The sequence below is a fragment of the Sinocyclocheilus rhinocerous genome, unplaced genomic scaffold (genome assembly GCF_001515625.1).
Source record: "Sinocyclocheilus rhinocerous isolate Xijiao unplaced genomic scaffold, SAMN03320098_v1.1 scaffold313, whole genome shotgun sequence".
Classification (NCBI taxonomy): Eukaryota; Metazoa; Chordata; class Actinopteri; order Cypriniformes; family Cyprinidae; genus Sinocyclocheilus; species Sinocyclocheilus rhinocerous.
The window spans coordinates 928,849-951,277 of record NW_015627539.1 but is presented as its reverse complement, the minus strand read 5'-3'; the positions used below and the strand labels follow the sequence as shown (position 1 = coordinate 951,277).

At 34.2% G+C, this 22,429-nt stretch overlaps 1 protein-coding gene across 4 annotated transcripts; it reads left to right on the top strand.

Annotated features, from left to right (window-relative positions):
• The first annotated feature begins 50 nt into the window (after positions 1–50).
• On the top strand, positions 51–17,380 carry LOC107729769 (RING finger protein 150-like). Of its 4 annotated transcripts, XR_001638618.1 has the most exons (8): positions 51–700; positions 6,032–6,282; positions 6,386–6,457; positions 6,920–7,002; positions 7,852–7,948; positions 8,036–8,246; positions 11,545–11,726; positions 17,059–17,380. XR_001638618.1 is itself a non-coding variant. In XM_016540477.1 (7 exons), exons 1-7 carry the CDS (start codon positions 247–249, stop codon positions 17,096–17,098), a joined length of 1,203 nt encoding a protein of 400 aa, XP_016395963.1. In that variant the 5' UTR covers positions 51–246; the 3' UTR covers positions 17,099–17,380. The 4 variants fall into 4 exon arrangements, 3 of the variants coding, with proteins under 3 accessions (XP_016395963.1, XP_016395953.1, XP_016395943.1); XM_016540477.1 differs by lacking the exon at positions 11,545–11,726 and having other exon boundaries at positions 17,064–17,380; XM_016540467.1 differs by lacking the exon at positions 11,545–11,726.
• The last annotated feature ends 5,049 nt before the right edge of the window (positions 17,381–22,429 follow it).

Genomic DNA, 22,429 nt, shown 5'->3' with positions numbered 1-22,429 from the left:
GACACCGTCACAACAAGCGCAAATGCTGCTGGGTGACACGTCATGGTGGTGGACTGCATCTATAAGCCACTTTTAAAGGACGACGGTGATGGACAGGTAGATGTTTCGGTCTGACTGCGCTTTAATTGTGTTGTGGGGTTGCCAAGTGATGCCGTATTCAAGGATCGTAGTCATATACTGAAAAATAGGCTGGATAAAGACGTTCCCCGGCGTGAAAACAGTTAGTTTGGCATCATCTCTGAAAACATGGCAATGTCCCTAACCCAAGCCTGCCGGAGTCTTGCCCTGTCTACATGGCTGCTGTCGTTTTGCTTCGTGCATTTGCTGTGTCTGGACTTCACAGTGGCAGAGAAGGAGGAATGGTACACTGCCTTTGTCAACATCACTTACCTGGATCCAGTCACATCTGAAATAAAGACAGACAAGAGTGAATGTGGCAGATATGGGGAGCACTCACCTAAAAGAGATGCCAGGGGCTTTGTGTTTATGCCATCTCTTCTGCAGGACAGACAGGTGTGTGACAGTAACACTAAATTCCCCCTTCCCCATCCCAGCATCCCATGGATAGCAGTGATAGCCATAGGAAACTGCACCTACAGGGAGAAGATCAGATATGCTGCTGCTCTCAATGCATCCGCTGTGGTCATTTTCAATGTGGGCTCCAGCAACTCCAATGAGACCATTACTATGCCACATCACGGTAAGATGAGATGCTTTTCTTGTGCATTTGCTCATTAATTGACCATTAAAGTTGTGCACTGTATTCCAAGTTTATAAACCCACTTTCACTGTATAATAAGTTGTTCCAAGCCTGTATGCATTTCTTTCTTCTGCTGAGCACAAAAGAAGATATTTAGAAGAATGTGAGTTCTATTTAGGCAATATTCACATTGCAACAATATACAGGTGACAAGAAGGCATCGCCGCCCCTTTGGTTTTTTTTTTTTTTTTGTTTTTTTTTTTTTTTTTTTTTTTTTTCATACTATGCAAATAAATGGCTACCGGCACCTGTTTGGTTACCAGCATTCTTCAAAACATTGCCTTTTGTGTTCAACAGAAGAAGGAAATGCATACAGGTTTGGAACAACTTGAGGGTGAGCAAATGATGACAGAATTATCATTTTGGGTCAACTATAAAGAAACTTTTATTGATGGTTATTTGGGTGAATAAAATAATGACCGAATTGCTTTTTGGATGAACTATTCCTTTAATGTATAACAAAGATATCACATCAATGCACCAACATGTGATTATGGCCAATGATCCATGTCGTGTGATTCAAGCTTGACCAGTTTGTTTGCACTATTAATAGTTAACATCTATGATGCACTGTATCCTGATGTGAAAAAAACCCATTAAACTCTTGAGATTTGCATGGTCTATTTACATACTTTGCAAAGTATCAAGCCTCCTTTGCATCTTTGGATCAATATTTTCATATTGCATTATATTTCACACCAAAAAAATGTTGTTATACTTTACAATAAGGTTCCATTAGTTACTTTATTTATTTATTGCATTGCTTTTTAACATTGTTTTCACAACAATAAATTATATTGTTGTAATGCATAAAAAAGTAAAACTATCATGCTAAAAACAAGGCATATTATTGCACATTAATGACATTCCCAACATCTCACTTTCCTCCTACACAGACTTTCCGAACATTTCCCAACTGTCCACACTTCTCTTGACTCCACTATCTCATACTTGTATGATTCATATATTACAAGAATCAAAATGTATTGGTCTACACACATATTTTCTGAGATTGTTGTCTTGACTAACTCTGAAGCAACTAAGGATTATGTTTATTACTTGAGTTGCGACATCATTACTCAATGCGTTTGCAGTCACTGCAGGTTACTTCATGCTTGTTTTGTGTTTTCTCAGCAATGGATGATTTTCACAAAAACATGTCCAGGTCACACTGCAACCCAAAATCATAAGGAAAAATATATTTTGTATAAAGAAAGTGAGGCTTTTTTTGGGACATTTGTCTGTTGTTGTTGTTGTTGTTGTTGTTGTTATCATCATGACAGTCAAGCTCATGTTCTCCCCAAACTCATTAAACATTAAAAACTCATTAATACATTAAAGATATAGATGAGTTTGTTTCTTCATGGGAACAGATTTGGAGGAAGTTAGCATTCCATCAGGAACCAATGGATCCTCTACAGTGAATGGGTGCCGTCAGAATGAGAGTCCAAACAGCTGATAAAAACATCACAATAATCCACAAGTAACTGAGACCACTCCAGAGTCTAGACCATCATTGCTTCTGGAAAAATACGAGTTCTCTATGCATAATATTGCTTTCTCCATTAAAAAAGTCATATCATCACTGTTTACAAGCTAAAACGGTTTTCAACAAATATTTTGGTGGATTTTGATGTGAGAGAGTAACAGGGGATGGACTTTTTCACTGGAGGAAGCATTATTATGGATTACTCCTGGATTATTGTGATTTTTTTATCAGCTGTTTGGACTCTCATTCTGACGGCACCCATTCACTGCAGAGCATCCGCTGGTGAGCAAGTGATGGAACGCTAAATTTTCCAAAGAAACAAACTCCTCTACATCTTGGATGGCCTGAGGGTGAGTGAATTTTCAGTTAAATTGCATTTGTGGGTGAACTATTCATTTTAAACTTTCTCAAAGATCTTGTCTGTGCGTGTTTCGGTTTGGTAACATTAGTGGGGGTTGTTATATTGCTCAAACCATTTCAACCACAAGAATCTCTCTTGCATTTGCAGAACTCATGGTCAGGACATGCTGTTGTGTCTGATCAAGAGTGCCTGTTGTTCTCTCTGTTTCTCTCACTTCCCCACCGCTTTCTTGTCTCTTGTCCCTTCGTTTCATTAATTCTTTGTGGTTTTTGAGTGCTAGCAGTCAGACATTATCCAGACAGATTATTCTGCATATGATGGTTAAAGCTGCTGTGTTTTTTCCAATGTTACAGGAACAGTTCACCCATACATTTTTCTGTCATCATTTATTCATCACTACATGAGTCTTGTAAACTGTATTTTAGCTTTGAAATAAGCAATGCTGGATAATAGGCAGTAAAGTTCTCTCAAAATGAAATTATTCTGTTTATTGGGTAACACACATGAAACTGAAATAATGCAATAAACATTCATTTAAGAACATTAGGTGTTACACACAACCCTAATATACAAAACTGATAAGAGAAAACTAAGAAACATAGTTATTTCAACAAAAAAAACATCAAATTTGAAATGTAATGCAGGGAATTCTGGGAATGTCAATTTTACGGTTATTCACTGTAAATTATACAGGGTTTTTTTTCCACTTCCAAAAATGGTATACTACCGTAAAATTACATGTAATGTCCAATACAGTTTTTCACTGTATATAGTAGGGGAATTTACCGTTAACCATTTAACAGGTTTTTACTGTAGCATATTTACAGTATTTTACCGTTAAATTCATGGTCATTTTTTACAGTGTATGCTTGCATTACAACTCAAGCATTTTGTACATATTGGCAATAAATAAATAAAAATAACAAAACAAAAGCATTTACTCAAAAAGCCAGCAATATTTGGAATATGCAATGCCGGGTTTATTAGACAACCAGTTCATGAAGAAATCCTTAGGAATCCTCAGAAACAACATTTGCAGCAGGGAAGTTCTACTAAAAGAGATAAAGATGGTGTGTTAATGCCAAGTAGTTGAAGAAGCCTCCCATTGACTTTCATAGTAGGGAAAGAAATACTGTGGAAGTCATTGGGTACCATCAAATTCTTTTGTGCTCAACGGAAGAGAGAAACTCATACAGATTGGAACAACTTGAGAGTGAGTAAATGATGACAGAATTTTTTTTGGGTGAACTATCCCATTTAACCTCCCTATTTAGCCTCTAAAATGTTCAAATGTTTATCATTTAAGGGTTGAAGTGGGTCAGAGTCTGAAACTGACTACATTCATGCATAGTTTTGATCTGCTGACCTGCTGCTGTCATGTTGTTATTGATGAAGCTCCAAAAAAGTGTTAACATTAACATTAATCACTGTATCCTGAACTATGCAGCGCAGTAATTCATCTCTCAAATCCTGAGCTCAGCCAGTTCCTTGTTTGTAAATGGAGAGGGCTGGTGGTACTCAGCACTGGTCAAGTGCATTCTTCATAGTTTTATTTTTGGTTTCTTTGTTGACATTGAGTAATGGAAATGTGCATGAGGAGGGACCAGAAATTGGCCTGGGGTTTTACATTGTTGTTGTTGCTGTGGGAATCAGAGATCTGAAATGGTGCTGTTGTGGGAAACTCACTGTAAGTATGTCAGAGTTCATCCCATCTGAATGTGCTTGAATTCTTCAGCTCAGACGTAAGATGTTAATGTTTATCATGCTTTAATCAAATGCACCGTCTGGCTGCATTACAACTCAGTTCAGCTTGTGCTGATTTTGAGGATGAAGTGACTGGCTTTCTCAGATGCGAAGCGGAAGTTCAGAGTCCAGAATGTCTGAAGCCCAGAGCTTAGCTGAGATGTGTGAAGTCTTCCGTTTCAAATGATAAACATCAGGTGATGGAAAACTGCCCCTCTTGAAATGAGCAAAACACACTAAATAGTTTAAATGCAAAATCCAGTAAATATCTAACAACAACAACAAAACAATATGTTTTTTTAAGCATACAGTAATGCGTAAAATTAGGTTCAACTGAAACATTAACTATTATGAAATTCTAGTGCAGTTTTACAATTGTTTTGAAAAACTGACTTTATATGTGGGTCTGATACATTTTTTGATTACGCTATTAGTCTATTTGACAGACAGACATACTTTATTTATTTAATGAATCAATTAATGAATGATTAAATAAATAAAGTATGTCTGTCTGTCAAATAGAGTAAATTAAGAGTAAATAAATTAATATTTTTATTTATTTATTTATTCATTCATTCCTTTTTTTTTTTTCAGGAGGACTGTTTTTGAAATATGTTAAAAGTCTCCTATTTGTACCTGTTTTTAGTTAGTTTGTTTCTTTGTATGTTTTTTAAAGAAGTCTGATTATTAAAAATCATTTTTGTTAACTGAAATAAAGCTGAAATAAAATAAAACATAAATGTTAGACTTAAACTTAAAAATAAAAAAATTAAATGTGTTCTTGGCAACTAAGTAGTGAAATAAAGGAAGTTGAAGTATTAACGGGACAAAAACTAAAACAGAAATTAAAATAATAAAGGAATGTAATGCACATAAAAGCCTTAAACTAAAATTAAAATGAAAACTGACGATATAAAATAAATACTAACTGAAAATATTAATATTTAAAAAATATATATATATATATAATATATTATAAATATAAAAATAATTCAATAATACTAAAACAACATCTTGAAATATTATCACTTGAAAATATCAGACTTTATTCAATATCAATTCAATTCAAGTTTATTTGTATAGCGCTTTTCACGATACAAATCGTTGCAAAGCAACTTTAAAGCAAATTAAGTTTCTACAATATTTAGTGGTAGCTTATCAGTGGTGACTGTCAGTTAATAAACATATGGCAGAAATGTACGGAAAAATCTATTAAAGACGTAATCAAACAGACGATGAACACTGTTAACAGCAATTATTATATGATGCAATCAAACTTATAGCAAAATGTGGTGATATTAAGTATTAGTTTTAGGAAATACTCTTAATAACACAAAAAAAGATGAGTTTTCTTTATTTATTCTGTTTCTTCATTTTCTGTGAAGCAGAATCAAGCCAAATGAAGTATGTCTTGTTAATGGTATCAGTTTAAGGAAGGTACGTGACCAGCCTATGTGTTTGTTCTCTGTATTTAGTTACATCAGCTTTGCAGATCTGTCCAGGAAATGCAAGCGAAGGCTTTTCCAGAGATTTCTAGAGATCAAACGACTCGAGCAGAGTCTAGAGTAGAGCTTGGCTAGATTTGACACGGCATGACAGTGAACCGCTGACTGTTTGCTGGTGAAGTATGTCATCTGCGTCAATCATTTGAGAATTGAACCCGTCATCATCGGTTTAGGTACCGGCGATGTGGTGGCGATCATGATCCCCGAGCCCAAAGGTCGTGAGATCGTGGCCCTGCTGGAGAAGAACATAACCGTGACCATGCACATCACCATCGGCACGCGCAACCTGCAGAAATACGTCAGCCGCACCTCCGTGGTGTTCGTCTCCATCTCCTTCATCATCCTGATGATCATCTCTCTGGCCTGGCTGGTCTTCTACTACATCCAGCGCTTCCGCTACGCAAACGCACGCGACCACAACCAGGTGCAGTACAGTCACGCTTGTATTTTACACAGCATGCATTAAGACAGCAAAGAAAAATCAGAAATCCGACATTTCAGTGCAGCATGCTTCTTGTCTTTTGCAGAGGCGATTGGGCGATGCTGCAAAAAAGGCCATAAGCAAGTTACAAGTGCGGACCATCAGGAAGGGTGACAAGGTTCGGTTCGTTGTGTGTTTTTTGGCAGATGTCTTGGTATTTGAGTTTTGTGAAATGTTTTAAGCAATTCACTCAAAGGAATAATGCCATAGTTCTGATAAAAGCACGCTGCCTCATATTTCTGTGTAAACTGTGATGCATTTTTTCGAATCCTTTAATGAAAAGAAAGTTACAAATAGAATTTATTTGAAATCGAAATATTTTGTAACATTCTAAATGTCTTTACCATCACATTTGATTTAATGTGTCCTTGCTGGATAAAAGTATTAATTTCTGACCTCAGATTTTTTAAAGTGTAAAATGGATTGTGTCACTTTTGAAGATAAACGATCGAAATGTGTGATATCTGTAGTCTGACTGGTGTGTTTTATGGCTGTATGTTCCTGTCTGCTGCTTTAGCTCTAATGGAGATCTCATGGAAGTGTACACATACAGTATTATTTATCGACCCGCTGTTTCTAGGAAACCGAGTGGGGCTTTGATAACTGCGCTGTGTGTATTGAAGACTACAAACCTAATGATGTTGTCAGGATACTGCCATGTCGGTAAGATTTCACACAAACATTACAAGACATCTGCAAAGTAGTTTGAAATGCCGAATTCTGATTCTCAGAGAAATAGAAGGCTTGAAACTGTAAGTAATTCATCATTAGCGAAGTTAGTGATACTGTCGTGTATTGAAGTTCAACCTAAGACTATTGAACTAAATGAGCTCCTCCTCTAAAGCCATTCAGTTTTAATCTGTGAAAGTCAAACTTTAAATGTTTTTCGCAATAGTGCAGCATCAGTATGAAGCATTGCTTACATTATGTCTACACTGGATGAAAATAGAGCACTTCATTTATAATCGATGAAAATGCTGAAACTGGAAGTATCTGTGGGATCAACAGACGCCACATTTCTATTATTGAAATGTTGCACAGCTACTCCAGACACTTTGTCTTAATGCATCGGTCTTTAATTAAATAATTGTATTTACAAAAAAAAAAAACATATACTTTTTGACCGTCACACCAGAGATTATTAAGTAGTATTTAATTCTTTTTTAATTTTTTTATTTTGTTGTCTATGATTTAATTATTGAGTCAAAACGTAAAAATTAAAAATCATTGCTGCTTAATATCAATTGGTTCAAAATTAACACTTATCAGTCTGTAGGCATCTAAAGACATTAAAAACTGGTTGATCTGTTGTTCAGCCAATAATGTATCATTTTTATTTATTTTGTGTGTTTTTTTATTTATTTATTTAAGTTATTTGCTAAAATAGCCAATACAATGTCCATATTAATGTGGTTAACATGCATTAAAAATTAAATTAAAATGTTTAGACAGTGTTTTTGTGTAAAATGTGTCTCTGACTGTTTAATGTCACTATGGTGTTGTTGTTGTCAGTCATGTCTTCCATAAGAATTGTGTGGACCCTTGGCTGCAGGACCACAGAACCTGTCCCATGTGCAAAATGAACATCCTTAAGGCCCTGGGCATCCCGGTAAAAGTAGAAGCTACTCTATCCACGAGACTTGCATGTAACCTTGTGTTTTGTTCTTCATAACGCTGTAATTTGCCGTTCAAACAGACCAATACAGACTGTTCTGATGACATCCCTCCTGATTATGAGATGTCCGTCAGCGGGCCGCCCACCAACCCTGTGACAGGCGCTAGTGAGGTCTCAGTGGGCGAGAGCTCGGTGGTCCTGGACCCAGCTGTCAGGACAATAGGCCTGCCACACATTTACCACGAGATGGATGCCTTCCCGCAGGTTGGAGAGAGCCGTCACATCGCCAGCAGTGAGTATGGATGAACCGTCATGTAACTCGCAGCAGTACACAAGTCTATGCATTATCAAGAAAACAACTTGTCTTGACTTAAACCTTTTGTTTGGAAAAGAAGTTTTGTTTTTCTCAAGGTATTTTATGAAAATAAGAAAAATAAAAGTAATGTGTAACATCTAAATAATATATGAATATTGAATAACCATCATGCTGACATGCAAATGTTTGGAGTCAGTAAGATATTAATTAGTTTTCGAAAGAAGTCCCTTTTCTCACCGAGGCTGCATTTATTTGATTAATTTTGTGCATTCATATTGCGTAATAGTATTACAATTTTAAATAACTTTTAAATAATTTTAATTTTAATAATTTTTCTATTTTTCTATTTAAATATATGTACTTTATTTATTTATTTATTATTATTATTATTATTATTATTTTTTTTATTTTTTTTATGCAAAGCTGAATTTTCAGTAGGAAATTTTAAAATGGGGATTTCCAGGGCTGGAGTTCATGCAATCAATGGTCATTTTCATATTGAATATTGAATATACATTTTTCTGGTTGTGGAATTGCTATTTCTGAGTGTAGTCTGTGTAAAATGAATTTTTTTCTAAACGTCCTTACAGTTGTATAGAAATTCATCGTTTCAAAGAAGTGGGAACAATCTTCTTATTCACTTCTAGTGAAGTGGGACCTTCACTTTCTTATTTCAGTGGGGTTTTCGGTTACTGTATAAAATGAAACTCAAAAGAGGAATCCATCAAAATGGAATTATTATCCTAATAAATACATTTTTCCATATAATGCAAGGATCTGTATAAGAAATGCTTAGAAAGGAATTGTAGTTCGAAAAAATGCTGACTTAACAACTGAATTTATCTGTTTATCAAATTTGGGAGCTGGGTCAAAAATAATGCCCACATTCCAAACACAAGTGCCTACAGTTTTAGTTATAGGATGCAGAGTTTCGGAAAGGATGGCTACACATTCAGGCCGTCCAAAAACCAACACTTCAGTCTTAGAGTCATTTAATTGAAGGAAGTTATCCGCCATCCAACTTTTAGCTTCATTAAAACAGTCAAATAATGGCTGAAGAGGCGTATTCTCATCAGACTTAACAGGGAGATAAAGCTGTATGTCATCTGCATAACAATGATACGACGTCTGATGCTTACTAAAAATATTAGCCAAAGGAAGAAGATAGAGAGAAAACAAAAGAGGGCCTAAAACGGATCCCTGTGGGATACCCCATTTACATGCAGCAGAAGAGGAAGTGATGTTATCAATTTCTACAGAAATTGTTCTCCCTTCAAGATAGGACGCAAACCAGTTTAAAGCTATTCCCCTGATGCCTACATACTGCTCAAGACGTTTCAGCAAAATAGAGTGTGAAAGAGTTCCAGTGTGAAATTGCCCTCTCTCACATTGACCTACACATCTCTTGAATGTGGATTTGATTATTTTAGTCTGTTCCAGTGATCTTGTATGTGATCTACTTTCTGCTCTCACATATTTAGGTCATTTTTTGGTACCGGCAGCAAATAAAAGCACAGCCTGTCCTGGTTCTCCATCGCAGCTCTTCTCTGATCCTGTGCTGCGTCTGTAGCCCATATCAGGCCTTTGGTTAGCTTCTGAGACTAGATTTGTTACCTCGGTCTGCTGCCGTTCACTGTAAATAAGTCTGTCAAACTCCAGACAGAACAAAAAACACCATAAAACCTCACCATGTATCTTGTGTACTGTTCCAAGCCATTTTTTCCTCAACCGAAGCTCTGAAATCTCTGAAAAACATTAATTGCAACTTTATTTCACAAAAATAAAAAGGCAATTCTGAGTTTATATCTTTTAATTCTGACTTTTTTGTCAAAATTGCAATTTTATGACCTGCAATTCTGAGTTTAAATCATGCAAATCTGAATTTTTCTCAAAATTGAGTTTTTATCTCGCAGTTTTGACTTTTTTTCTCAAAATTGCACATTCCTATCCAATTCTGGGTTAATAATTCGCAATTCTTTACTCTTAATTCTTTTCGCAACACTTTATCTCACAATTATGCATTCATATCTCACAATTCTGAATTTATGTCACGTAACTGACTTTTTTCTCAAAATTACGAGTTTATATCTTGCAATTCTGAGTTTATATCTCACAATTCTGACTTTTTTCTCAAACTTGCTAGTTCATATCTAGCACATCTGAGTTTAAATCTCGCAATTTTGACAAAAAAAGTCAGAATTGCACGATTTTAACTCCGATGTCTGAGATATGAACTCGCATGTTCAATTCTTGTAATTCTGAGTTCATATCTTGCGAAATTGTGAGTTCATATCGTAATTCTGAGTTTATATCTCGCAATTCTGACTTTTTTCTCAAACTTGCGAGTTCAAATCTCGCAATTCTGAGTTTAAATCTTGTGATTTTGACTTTTTCTCAAAATTACGTGTTCTTTTCTCGTAATTCTGAGTTTATATCTCGGTATTCTGACTTTTTTTTAAATTGCGAGTTTATATCTTGCAAAGCTGAGTTTATATCTCGCAATTCTGACTTTTTCTCAAAATTGAGTTTTTACCTTGCAATTCTTACTTTTTTCTCAAAATAGCAAATTCATATTTCATATCGCAATTCTGGGTTTATATTTCGCAATTCTGACTTTTTCTCAAACTTGCGAGTTCATGTCTCGCAATTCTGAGTTTAAATCTTGCAATTTTGACTCTCAAAATTACGTGTTCTTTTCTCACAATTCTGAGTTTATATCTCGCAATTCTGACTTTTTTCTCAAAATAGCAAATTCATATCGCAATTCTGGGTTTATATTTCGCAATTCTGACTTTTTCTCAAACTTGCGAGTTCATGTCTCGCAATTCTGAGTTTAAATCTTGCAATTTTGACTCAAAATTACGTGTTCTTTTCTCACAATTCTGGGTTTATATTTCGCAATTCTGACTTTTTGTCAAACTTGCGAGTTTATATCTCGCAATTCTGACTTTTTCTCAATTACGTGTCTGTATCTCGCAATTCTGAGATTATACCTCGTTATTCTGACTTTTTCTCAAAATTGCAAGTTCATATCTTGCAATTCTGAGTTTATATCTCACAATTTCAGACTTTTTTCTCAGAATTGCTCATTTATATCGCACCATTTCAATTGCGTAATTGTAATTTTTATTTCTTATTCAATGGCAGAAACAAGCTTCCATACGAATCTTGTTAACGTTTTCATTCCGATTCAAAAACAACACCTCTCACCAGGTTTGGTGCTAAAACAGCATTGGTTCTCACATACGTCCTGAATGTTTTTTTGTTGTTTCAGGTGAGCACCAGCCGTCCATGAGCGCAGATTCAGACACCTCACTCATCATGCCAGTGGAGCTCGTCCTGTCCGACGTTGAACTGCAGTCCGGTCCAGAACAGGACAATGTGAAGTCTTGAAGTGCCATAAACGGAGCAGGACCGCAGCGGGACAATAAAAGAACACGAGCAATAGCAGCACAGGTGTGCAACCTCCTTTTTTGACCTCATGATCTCAATCGCCGCAAAAAAAACAGCTTGCTTGTCCGCTTCCTCTTGCTTTATTGCACTCAATGTCTTCTGTCCCAAGCTTGTGCTACCAGACTGGAAAAGCCACATGGTCCTACGAAGGATGTTTCCGCTGTAATTTTGGAAAGTTTTGATTGTTTCAACTTCCCTATGGGATCACTGCCAGTATACACCAGGATATTCCAAAATGAATATACGTAATGCATCAATGAATGCGCCCTACATTTGCTTTGAGTGTGTAAAGTGGTTTGTGTGTGCTGTAACCAGCAGTTCATATGGTCCAGTGTCAGATGCTCCTTGTGAAGTACCACCAGTGCTTATCGTATGAAGGACGCTATTCTTGCATCTCTACAAATGTGATGTGTCAAATCACGCTACAGTGAACCCAGAAACCTAGCTCATGACATGGTGAGTGTTTCAGCAGCCGTATCCAGTGACAGTGTGTCATGGCAGTGTTTGTGAATCACAATGCCACAAACGCAGATACATTCCACTCATTTTGTCTTGACTAAGTGCTGTCATCTGTTCTGCTAGGCCACATGCACACTGCTAAATACAGTGACAACTGCATTCAAATTCAACCTAAATTTTCATGTCATATTCAAAGCTGCATGCATGTCATATTTCATTTAGCTTGGAAATTAATTACAATGTGGAATGTCAATAATAACTAAAGGCCCATTCACACGCAAAATAATAACTATTAGTGATGCACCAAAATGAATTATTTACAGAAAGTATGATACCAAATTTAGTTTTTCATTTAGTCGAAACACTGAAAGTTTATTTAATAATCAATTGAACTGAATTTATTAAAGGGATAACCCCTTGAGATTTTCCATCTCATTTTCGAGGGGGTCCCAAATTTTTTTTTTAATTGAACTGAATAAAATTGAATTAAAATTGAATTGAATGATTTAAATGTATTTAATTAATATTCAACAGTCAAAAACTGAGTCATATATAAATATTTAAATTGCACATAAGGCATTTTTTACATACATTTTAATTGTATAATTAAGTTTCTATTGCAATTCATTGTCAAAATATAAAAATCCAAAAGCATAACATTAAGTAAAAATATAATGAATGGTAATTTTATGAGAATAGCACAATATCATCCTTGGAATCACTTTCAAAAGGATATTTTCCTATTTTTGCATAAATAAATATTTTTGGTTTCAAAATTAATATTGACAGCCAATCAGAATCCTCCTCCTGACTTAATATTATTGCAAGCAAAAAATGGTGAATGGTATGATTTTTTTGAAAATATAATATAGAGCACACTGCATGCATTACGGTATCCCACAGTGCTATGCTTGATTGATATTATGATTTTAATATCAAAAGCATTTTTATTTAAAAACAATAAAAAAATAAAAATGTATTTATTAATTAATTATTTGATTGGACTCCATACTAAAATGGACAACAACTGATTCCAGGCACTTGGATTGTCAATGTTGATGAAGTTTAAGATATTTTACACTACATTTAATCAATATTGTTAAATGAACGTTTTTGTTTATATACCGTAATATCATGGATGCCACTCTCTGTCATTTGACAGAAATGTAGCATTGTAATCTTTTTCACATGCTATGTTTATAAACATTTGTCAGTATAAAGTGTATACTTTTTACGGTTTTCAGTATGCAGTGAGCTAGTGTTCCATTCTGAAGTCAAGCTTCGTGATTCATACACATGTGATTCACTCCCACAAATAACAGCACTTGTCACTTCCTAACTCCTGCAGTGTGCATGTGGCCATTTTTGTAATATTCTCTGGCATTGACGTGCTGAGTTAACCTCTTCAGAGGCTGTTTCTATTTCTAAAAGATTTTAAGAGGAATTGTTGGGTTGGATTTAAATGTACAGAATGGTAGAACGTTTGTAAATTTAGGTTTATCAAATTTGGTTTGTTTTCTGTGGCATCTAGGATTTCTACATTATATTCGCGGACATGATTGCTTTACTCCTAGCTAAAAGTAAAGTGTGTAATTATTGCAACACCAAACAGAATTTCAGTCTGAGCAGCAGACGCTACCAGTTTGTCCAAACAGTGGTTGATGACTAAAACCCAACCGAAGATTGTGCATTGTCACTGTTTTTGCTGTTCTGTTTGGTTTGCTGCAGAAATTGCACATGTATCTTTTACAGGCCAGTAGTAAAAGATCATATTTAAACAGCTCACGATTAGCATATGACTAACAGGCCTGTTTGATATGACCGTTTGCTTTTTATCATGCACAATAGGAAAGCGAAAGACTATTGACTGGTTATTTTGATATCAAAGGGTTTATTTTTCTAAAAAAGGAAAAGCCAAAAACAAACAAAGGACAAATACTGTATGAAGATAAACAACACCCCTTTTAAATATTTATATTTTATTATTATAATTATTATTATTTTACTAAATAGCTTTCCAGTATAGAGATATAGTGATCATATGTAGCGTGTCGATGTTGAATGCAGACTTACAGTGTGTCTGTGTATCTGCCAACTTCAAATATTTCTTATTATTTAAAAAACTATTAATTAAGATGATGTTATTATGAATTATTAGTCATTTAATTAGGTATTTTGTTTTAATGTTTAAATATTTTTTTCTCAGTGAGACTTTGTCTCAAAATGCACTTCCCCAGTCAAACGCACTCATACCCAGAATGCACTGCTGCAGCGGGACGGTCTGATGAATGTGCAATACACCAAAGCTTCAGTGTTTCATTTGCACACACTGTTGGATATGTCTGCATATGTTGGTTATGTTAGGACAGGTGGATGTCGCGTGACCTGTGCATTTGTACTGAATGGTCTTGTTGTGGAGGACAGCGCTGGGGTCTGTGATCCTCATATTCATACTCAGTAATATTTAACGTAAAGGAGGCTTGTGCAGTGTTATTTGCATCTGTCAGCCAAAAAGCACATGAGATTTCCCTGAGATCTGCAGATTTTATTGTCACGTTAGTCTAGCATGTATGAAACTGATGTTTAGAGGAATTTTATAAGATTAGACGGTTGAGCACTTATGATTTGGTGCTTATTTAATCATTGTAACAAACATGCACAAACTATATGACAGTGGGCTGGATTCACAAAAAATCTTAAGAAAAAAGTTACAAAAATTCTTATAAATTCTAAGTTCATACGAATCTTGAAAAATGTGCAATTCTTGAAAAAATTTACGAAAATTCTAAGTACATAAGAATTCTAAAAATTCTAATGATAAATTCTAAAACAATGTTGAAAAATGTGCAATTCTTGAGAAAAAATCCAAACATACTAATGATAAATTATAAGAAGTTCATAAGAATGTTTAAAAAGTGCAATTCTTGAAACAATTTACAAAAATTCTAATAATAAATTCTAAGAAGTTCATAAGAATCTTGAAAAACTTTGCAATTCTTGAAAAAATTTATGAAAATTCTAAGTACATAAGAATTCTAAAAATTCTAATGATAAATTCTAAGACAATGTTGAAAAATGTGCAATTCTTGAGAAAAAATCCAAACATACTAATGATAAATTCTAAGAAGTTCATAAGAATGTTTAAAAAGTGCAATTCTTGAAACAATTTACAAAAATTCTAGTAAGTTCATAAGAATCTTGAAAAAATTTGCAATTCTTGAAAAAATTTGCAATTCTTAGTAGTGCATAAGAATTCTAAAAAGTCAAATGATAAATTCTAAGACAAGAATGTTGATAAAATGTGCAATTCTTGAAAAAATTAAAAAAGTTCTAAGTGCATAAGAATGTTTTAAAAACCGTGCAATTCTTGAACCAATTTACAAAAATTCTAATAATAAATTCATAAGAATCTTGAAAAAATGTGCAGTTCTTGAAAAAATTAACAAAAATTCTAAGTACATAAGAATTCAAAAAATTCAAATGATAAATTCTAAGACAAGAATGTTGAAAAAATGTGCAATTCTTGAAAAACATGAAAATAGTTCAGATAAATTCTAAGTTTGTAAAATGTTGAAAAATGTGCAGTTCTTGAAAACTATGAAAATTCAAATGATAAATTCTAAGAAGTTTGTAATTGTGTTCAAATAAATCTTAAGCAGATGTTGTTCTTATCTGAAAAAGCACATACAATATTGTCGTTGCCACAGGCTTGATCGGAGTTCAGCACTCGACGTTTTGTTTTTAAGAAGTTACTTTAAAGAACTTTTTTGATCTTACATTTTTTTTCAAGAATTTTATTTCTTTTTAAGCTTGTAATAAGAAAAAAGATAACATTCATAAGAAGATTTTACAAAATATTCTAAACTTTTTTTTTCTTAAGTTAAGAAGAATATGTTTTGTGAATTCGGCCCAGTGTGTTTTCATTTGTTTAGTCGTCTATCTGGAATGTCTAGGAATAATTTTGTGAATCCTTTAAAGCGGTCATATCTTGCATTTGTTATTTATTTTTTCTCCATGGGGAAATTCATCTGCAATATTTCCGTGCTGTGCCTTTAAGACGATGTAAACGCACTCTTCATATATAAACATGAGCATTTGGACACATTTGGATAGATTTGTCAAAAAATGTTGAGAGCTACATTTTGCAGTATGTCTGCATCAAGTTGATATTTCTTCTATGACCCCTTTAAAGGAAGCGGTATGTGTGTGTGCTGTTGTAGACACTATCAAGTGTTTGTCTGACTGCTGTTTCAGTGTTTTTGTCATGCACTAGACCTGATAGCTCTGATGTATCAAGCACATTCTCTATATGCGTATCAGTTTTCTTGTGAAACCATTGGATGCTATCCAGGCTGCTGTGTATCATTAGCATTTGGTTGATAACCTTCCTGAATTTGCACCAAATGTCTTTCATGGTTTGTGAATGTGGTTTTTGCAATAAAATCATAATTGTGATAAATATTCAATTGCCACTCTCCTAAATTCCTTAAAAACAGATTTGATATTTAATGCTGGCCACAGCTCTCTGTACTTTTTCATGCGACCGTCCGGCTTCCGTCTCGGTTCACCTATTGCACAATTTCTCAGTATTTTACCACTTCCATGTTTTACAAGTTAAAGGAATTGTATTCTTACTTCTTGTTTGTGGCCAGTTAAACATGTTCATGAAAGCACTTTATCTCAAGTGGTTTTACTTCTCTTTATTTTAAAAGAAGCTGCATATGGCTTCTGTAAAATTATGTTTTTCAGCCAAGAACACCGAGAAGAAACACCTGTGGAAATCTAGTTAATCTTGTCGTTTTATTTCGAGGCCTCCCCTTTAATGACCGAACGCTTGCATAACTGTCATTTGTCTTCCTCTAATGCTTTTCATCAGCACAGAAAACGCTGCTGTTTCCAAGCAACAGTTAACATAAAGATGACAGACTGGACTCTTAAACGTGCCGTATGGATCTTCATGTGTGTCAGCCAGCTGACATCTGCTGCGGGAAACCATTAAACACAAGGACAAAGCTGTGTCAACAGAACAACCGGCGCTCGAAGATGTTTCCATCATAACCACGGATGAAAGGTGAAGATGAGAAAAGAGACCTGGGGATGCCTGCTGTCTGTCTTACTTTTGACAGTAAAGCACAAACATATCTTAACTCATCCATGTGGGTTAATGTTCATCTCCAAATGAATAAAATAAAAAAAAATCCACCTCAACATTTACACTTGCAGTGTTTGCAGAATGCACATACTTTCTGCTCAAAATGAGCCTAAAAAGCAAAATCTTAGGCATAATTAGGGATAAAGATTCATCTCCAAAAGCACAAACATAAAATAACATCTGAAGTTGTAATTACAGTATATACAAAATGTGTGAAAATTAATTACAAAAATAATTGTTTAAAAATGTCATCTGTTAAGAAAAATATTTAAGTATATTTATAATTTTTACAAATATAATTTTTAATTTTTTTTAAATATAAAATATATATTTAAATATGTAATATTTAATTAATATTACTTCATAGTGCCGTTTTATATAGGTTCTCATATTTTGTAAAATAATTATTTTGTAATATATTATTGTTTTGATTTGTTCGCTATTTGCAATGGTTACTGTTTACTATTTGTCATAGAGTGCTTTTTGGAGAATTGTATATCATTATTATTATTGTTGTTGTTGTTAAATTATTGTTCATTATTATTAGTATATGTAACCCACAACATTTTAAAAAACATACAAAAATGCAGACGAAACCTGCTCAAAACCAACCCACCTTTTTAAGCCTCAAAACTCAGAGTTTGCTCAAACTAAACGCAAACTTACCTGGGTAAAACCCGAAACCGGCTTCATGCAACAGGTCACCTTATTTTAGTTGCTGGCCTAACATTAACCACACTAAAAGTCTGAATACCTCAGAAACCGTGTTGGCAGAAAGTTTCGGATACATAAGTGCCCCTCATGTTTTCTTCAGAAAATCTATTTAGTGTTTTATTTACTTTGGCTTTTGAGACATCAACTTTAATGTCATTCAGGATGTGCCTCACCCTCCTTCAAGGAAACGGATACAATATAGTTTTTAGCCGTGGTGTGACTGTTTGGGTGGATACCAGAGCATTTCCTTATCTCAGAAGGCATCGGTATCAAACTCATGTATGATGTCTTTGGCTGTTTCATGTTGGAGTTTTTTCTGATCTTCAAACACAACCTCTGCTTTATAGGTTCAGCTACGATAGCCTTTCCGTGTGTTGGATCTGGGCTTTGCACAGGCCATTCTAACCCAAAAGCGTGGCCTGGATTTCCGACCTGTTCCTTATTATAGACCTACAGCCACCCTGCATGCGCTCTTGCTTGGTTATTTGATGGTTATGGATGTGCCCTGCATTGCGCAAACCAGATTTCCCCTATTTAATTAAACGCCAGTTGGCAGCAAAAAATCTAGATGTCCTGCCAATTTTGGATCATGTACTTTGTGTCATTTTGTGTTGGATATCAATAACTTGTCTCAACGTGTCCCTGCCGGTTCTCTGCTATCAGGATATCCAATGTTGTCTTACTGGCTGCAATCCTCTTCATTAATGTTGACTGGAAGACTCATGGTGTAGTTTTGACATGGTTTTGTCTTCTCCTCAGTAACTCCCGTCACGCATTCTGATTTTTACTAAGTTCCCAAGTGATTTTATTACCCTGATTTACTGGCATTTAAAGGACAGTCAACCTAAATATGAAAATTGAGTCGTCATTCAGTCTCTCGAGTTGTTTCAAACATGTTTCTTTCCTTAGTGGAACACAAAGGAAGATATATCCATTGAAGTCAACGGAGTTCACACTGGTAATATTCAAATACAATTTCTCAAATATTAATAAAAATATATATTCTTGCATCAAACTGGTTTTTGCTGTAATTCTTGTAAAATACTTAAATTTGAGAGAATTTCTAAATTTTTTAATTAATAAAAAGTGGTTAAACAGGGCTCTACGCGTACTTTTCTTTTAAAATTAAAATAAATTTAGGAGCACAGTCAAAAATTTCAGGAGCACCTTTTAATCAATAATCAAAAATTCTGATCAAATATTAGCCTTCCATAAATTCATGTTGAGGTTAATATTTTAAATATAAAATTTTGAATATAGAAATATTAAACTAATTAAATAACAGAAAAGATCCTTTAAAAATGAAAGTAAAACTGCCAGTAGGTGGCGGCAAATCATTGAGTTTATCACCGATTCATTCATTCAATTGATTTGTTCGAACTACTAATTCATTCAGGAATGAAGCAAGTGACTGGCTTTATGAATGACCAATTAGATGTCGTCTTTGCTCGGGGTGTTGTATATTCCTCCTCGCCATTCATAAATCAAATGTTCTCTTATCAGTCCGCGTTTTCCCGTATATACACACCTTGCTACGTGTACTGCGTTAGGCTAACCGAGACTTGTCATTTGCACTTATATATTGTTGCTCTTTTGTTAGTTTTGACTGCTTTTATTGTCCTCATTTGTAAGTCGCTTTGGATAAAAGCGTCTGCTAAATGACTAAATAAATAAATAAAATAAATAGTGGAGGCACAATATGCATAACTATCTCCCACTTCATTTAGTGTTATATGGTGTTGTTAACTAAAACAAACAAATAAAATTGTTTGTGAATAGATGCCATGGCATATAACCGAAGTGTTAAAGTTACTATAGCTAAAGCTGAAATTCAAAAGAAAGAAAGGCAGAAAGAAAGACATTTTTATTTTTTATTTTTTTAAATGCCAAAGCATTTAAAAACTTAAACTATATAAAAAATAAAATGAAAATGAAAACTGTAAATAAAAAATTTAATTATATAAGTAATTAAAAGGTTATTAAAAATATCAATACATACTAAAATAAAACAACATAAACTACAATTAAAATGAAAAACGAAATAAAAAAATTAAAATATATAAATAAAAGCTAATTAAATAATATTAATACATAATAAAATAGTATTTAAAACTACATAAACTAAAACTAAAACTGAAAATATAAAATAAAAAAATATAAATAAAAGCTATACATTGGTCAAAGACGAAAAAGGGTTTAAGCATAAAAACAATTAAGTGTAATACTGCTTTAAATTGTTGTTGTTTCCCCCCCCCCAAAAATTAAAATTGTCTGTTTAATTTAATTACAATTTTGTTTTTCTGAGCAAAAAATAAATATCATACATTTTTCATACAGGTTTTGCCCATTTGTCAGTAAGAATTTTTTTACTCATTGAAAACACAATCAAATTTAATATGCTCCCTTATTCCTTTATATATTTTAATATGTAAACATCAGAATAAGCATGTTGTTTGAATTTTTACATAAATATTGTGTTACACTGAATGACAATGTAACATTATTTCAACCAAATTTTGACATTTTATTCTCCCAAAACCTATTTGAAAACTTAAAAGTAGACACTTTACTTACATTTAATGTGTTTTCTATGGACATAAAATCACTTTTGTAAATTTCTTTTGATGCGGACATCTTAACGTCTTTGACCCACATACAAAAACAGATTATAAATAATACTAAAATAACACATATGTACATGTCCCTCCCATGTTAAAATATATTATACTGTAAGACAAAAAGGATGAAGACTTTGATTGAAGACCTCAATGATGAAGTTTATTGCAGCATAGCAGTAACAAAGTAGCAGCTGAATAAACCCCAAACATCCTAAACTCAAGGGACCTAAGCCTTTCATCCTGTTTCAGTTTTCTGCCCCCAATAAAAGCAGTTTTTCCTGTTGTGTCTGTATGTTAATGAAGTCCAGGCACCTTATCGTCTGTGATGGCTCTCAGTTTCACACATCCGTTTCCATTCTACATGAGCATTTGCTCAGGATGTGATCGTCTCAAATGGTGTAGAAACACTGAAACTGCTGACTTTGTTCTTTTCTATGATAATTAAGCCATTTGGGGGAATGGCCATGTTCTGACACCTATCTATTATACAATGAGTAAAATGTAAAAGGCACCTGCTCCATTCACCAATTAAAGGGTCCCTTGCCTGAACAAGGTTTACATCGATCGCATGTATATATGTGTGATTTTTCTCAGGGTTTTCCAGTAGCAGAACATTTACGCCTCAGCTGGTTTCTGTTGATAATGTGAAGTGTGTGCTGTCAAACTTCTGCATCTGCATGAGCTTCTCCAGAAGTGAAACATCCACCGAGACAACACCGTTATTGTTGTGTTAGACGTGTGTCCTTTAATGTTAACTAGGTGCAAAAACAGGAACACTCTGGTTTAACAGTCAGATTGAGGATATTTATGAGTCATATATTCTTATAGATGAGTCATACGAGCAAAAATAGAAAAAGTACAGATTTCATCATTTCTGAGTTGTCGTGGTGAGCAGACATTAGCGGGGGGAAAGTCATTAGCCATAAAGAAACTCCTCAAAACACCCCCTAACCTGATGTAAAGGCTTCAAACAAGGATTTTCACACCGCTTAACCTTGAGTACATGTAGAAGCATTTCATAATGACACAGAATAACATGTGGGTCAATATCACTGTAGGGTGCCTTTTGGCACCCTGTACATAAATAACTCATTTGCCATGATAACTTAACATAAAAATGACTCCGAGTCCGAAAGGGTGTGTTATATTAGGCTAAGTTTTTATATTCATAACAAAAGCATTACTTAGCTCTTTAGATACATTTTCTAGATTTTTTTTTAGCTTTGTGTAAGAGGATGCGTGTCATTTTGCTATGTCCCATGCACTGCTCATTCAATTTGAATGATAGTAGAATATTGTCAAATCATTAAATTAAAAAATTTTGTTCTCCTATTAATATTTTGTTAAATAAGAGATGACTCAATTTGAGTGTATTGATCATTTGGTAATAAAAACAATATTTTTCTTTAATAAAAAAGAAGAGTTTGTCCATGTCCGTTGAATGGTTGTCCACCCTGTAGTATTGGGGAATCCGCCCCTTTAAGAAAAGGCCATCCCCTTTAATGACATCAGGACAACAGATTTTTTTTGTCTCCTCAGTGGCGGGAATTTCAACGGCTGAGGGGAGTAAGTTGGGGAATTTTCAATTGACAAATTTTCTTCGTCTGAGTTTGCTTACTTGCTCTGCCAAATCTTAACATGCCCACCCTTTCGGCATAAAATATGCCAGAAGTGATTAGAATACAGTATTTTCAAAATATGTAAGTTTAAATATACCAAATTCTCTTCAACAACCAGACTAACTATTTAGCTAGTCACAGTTT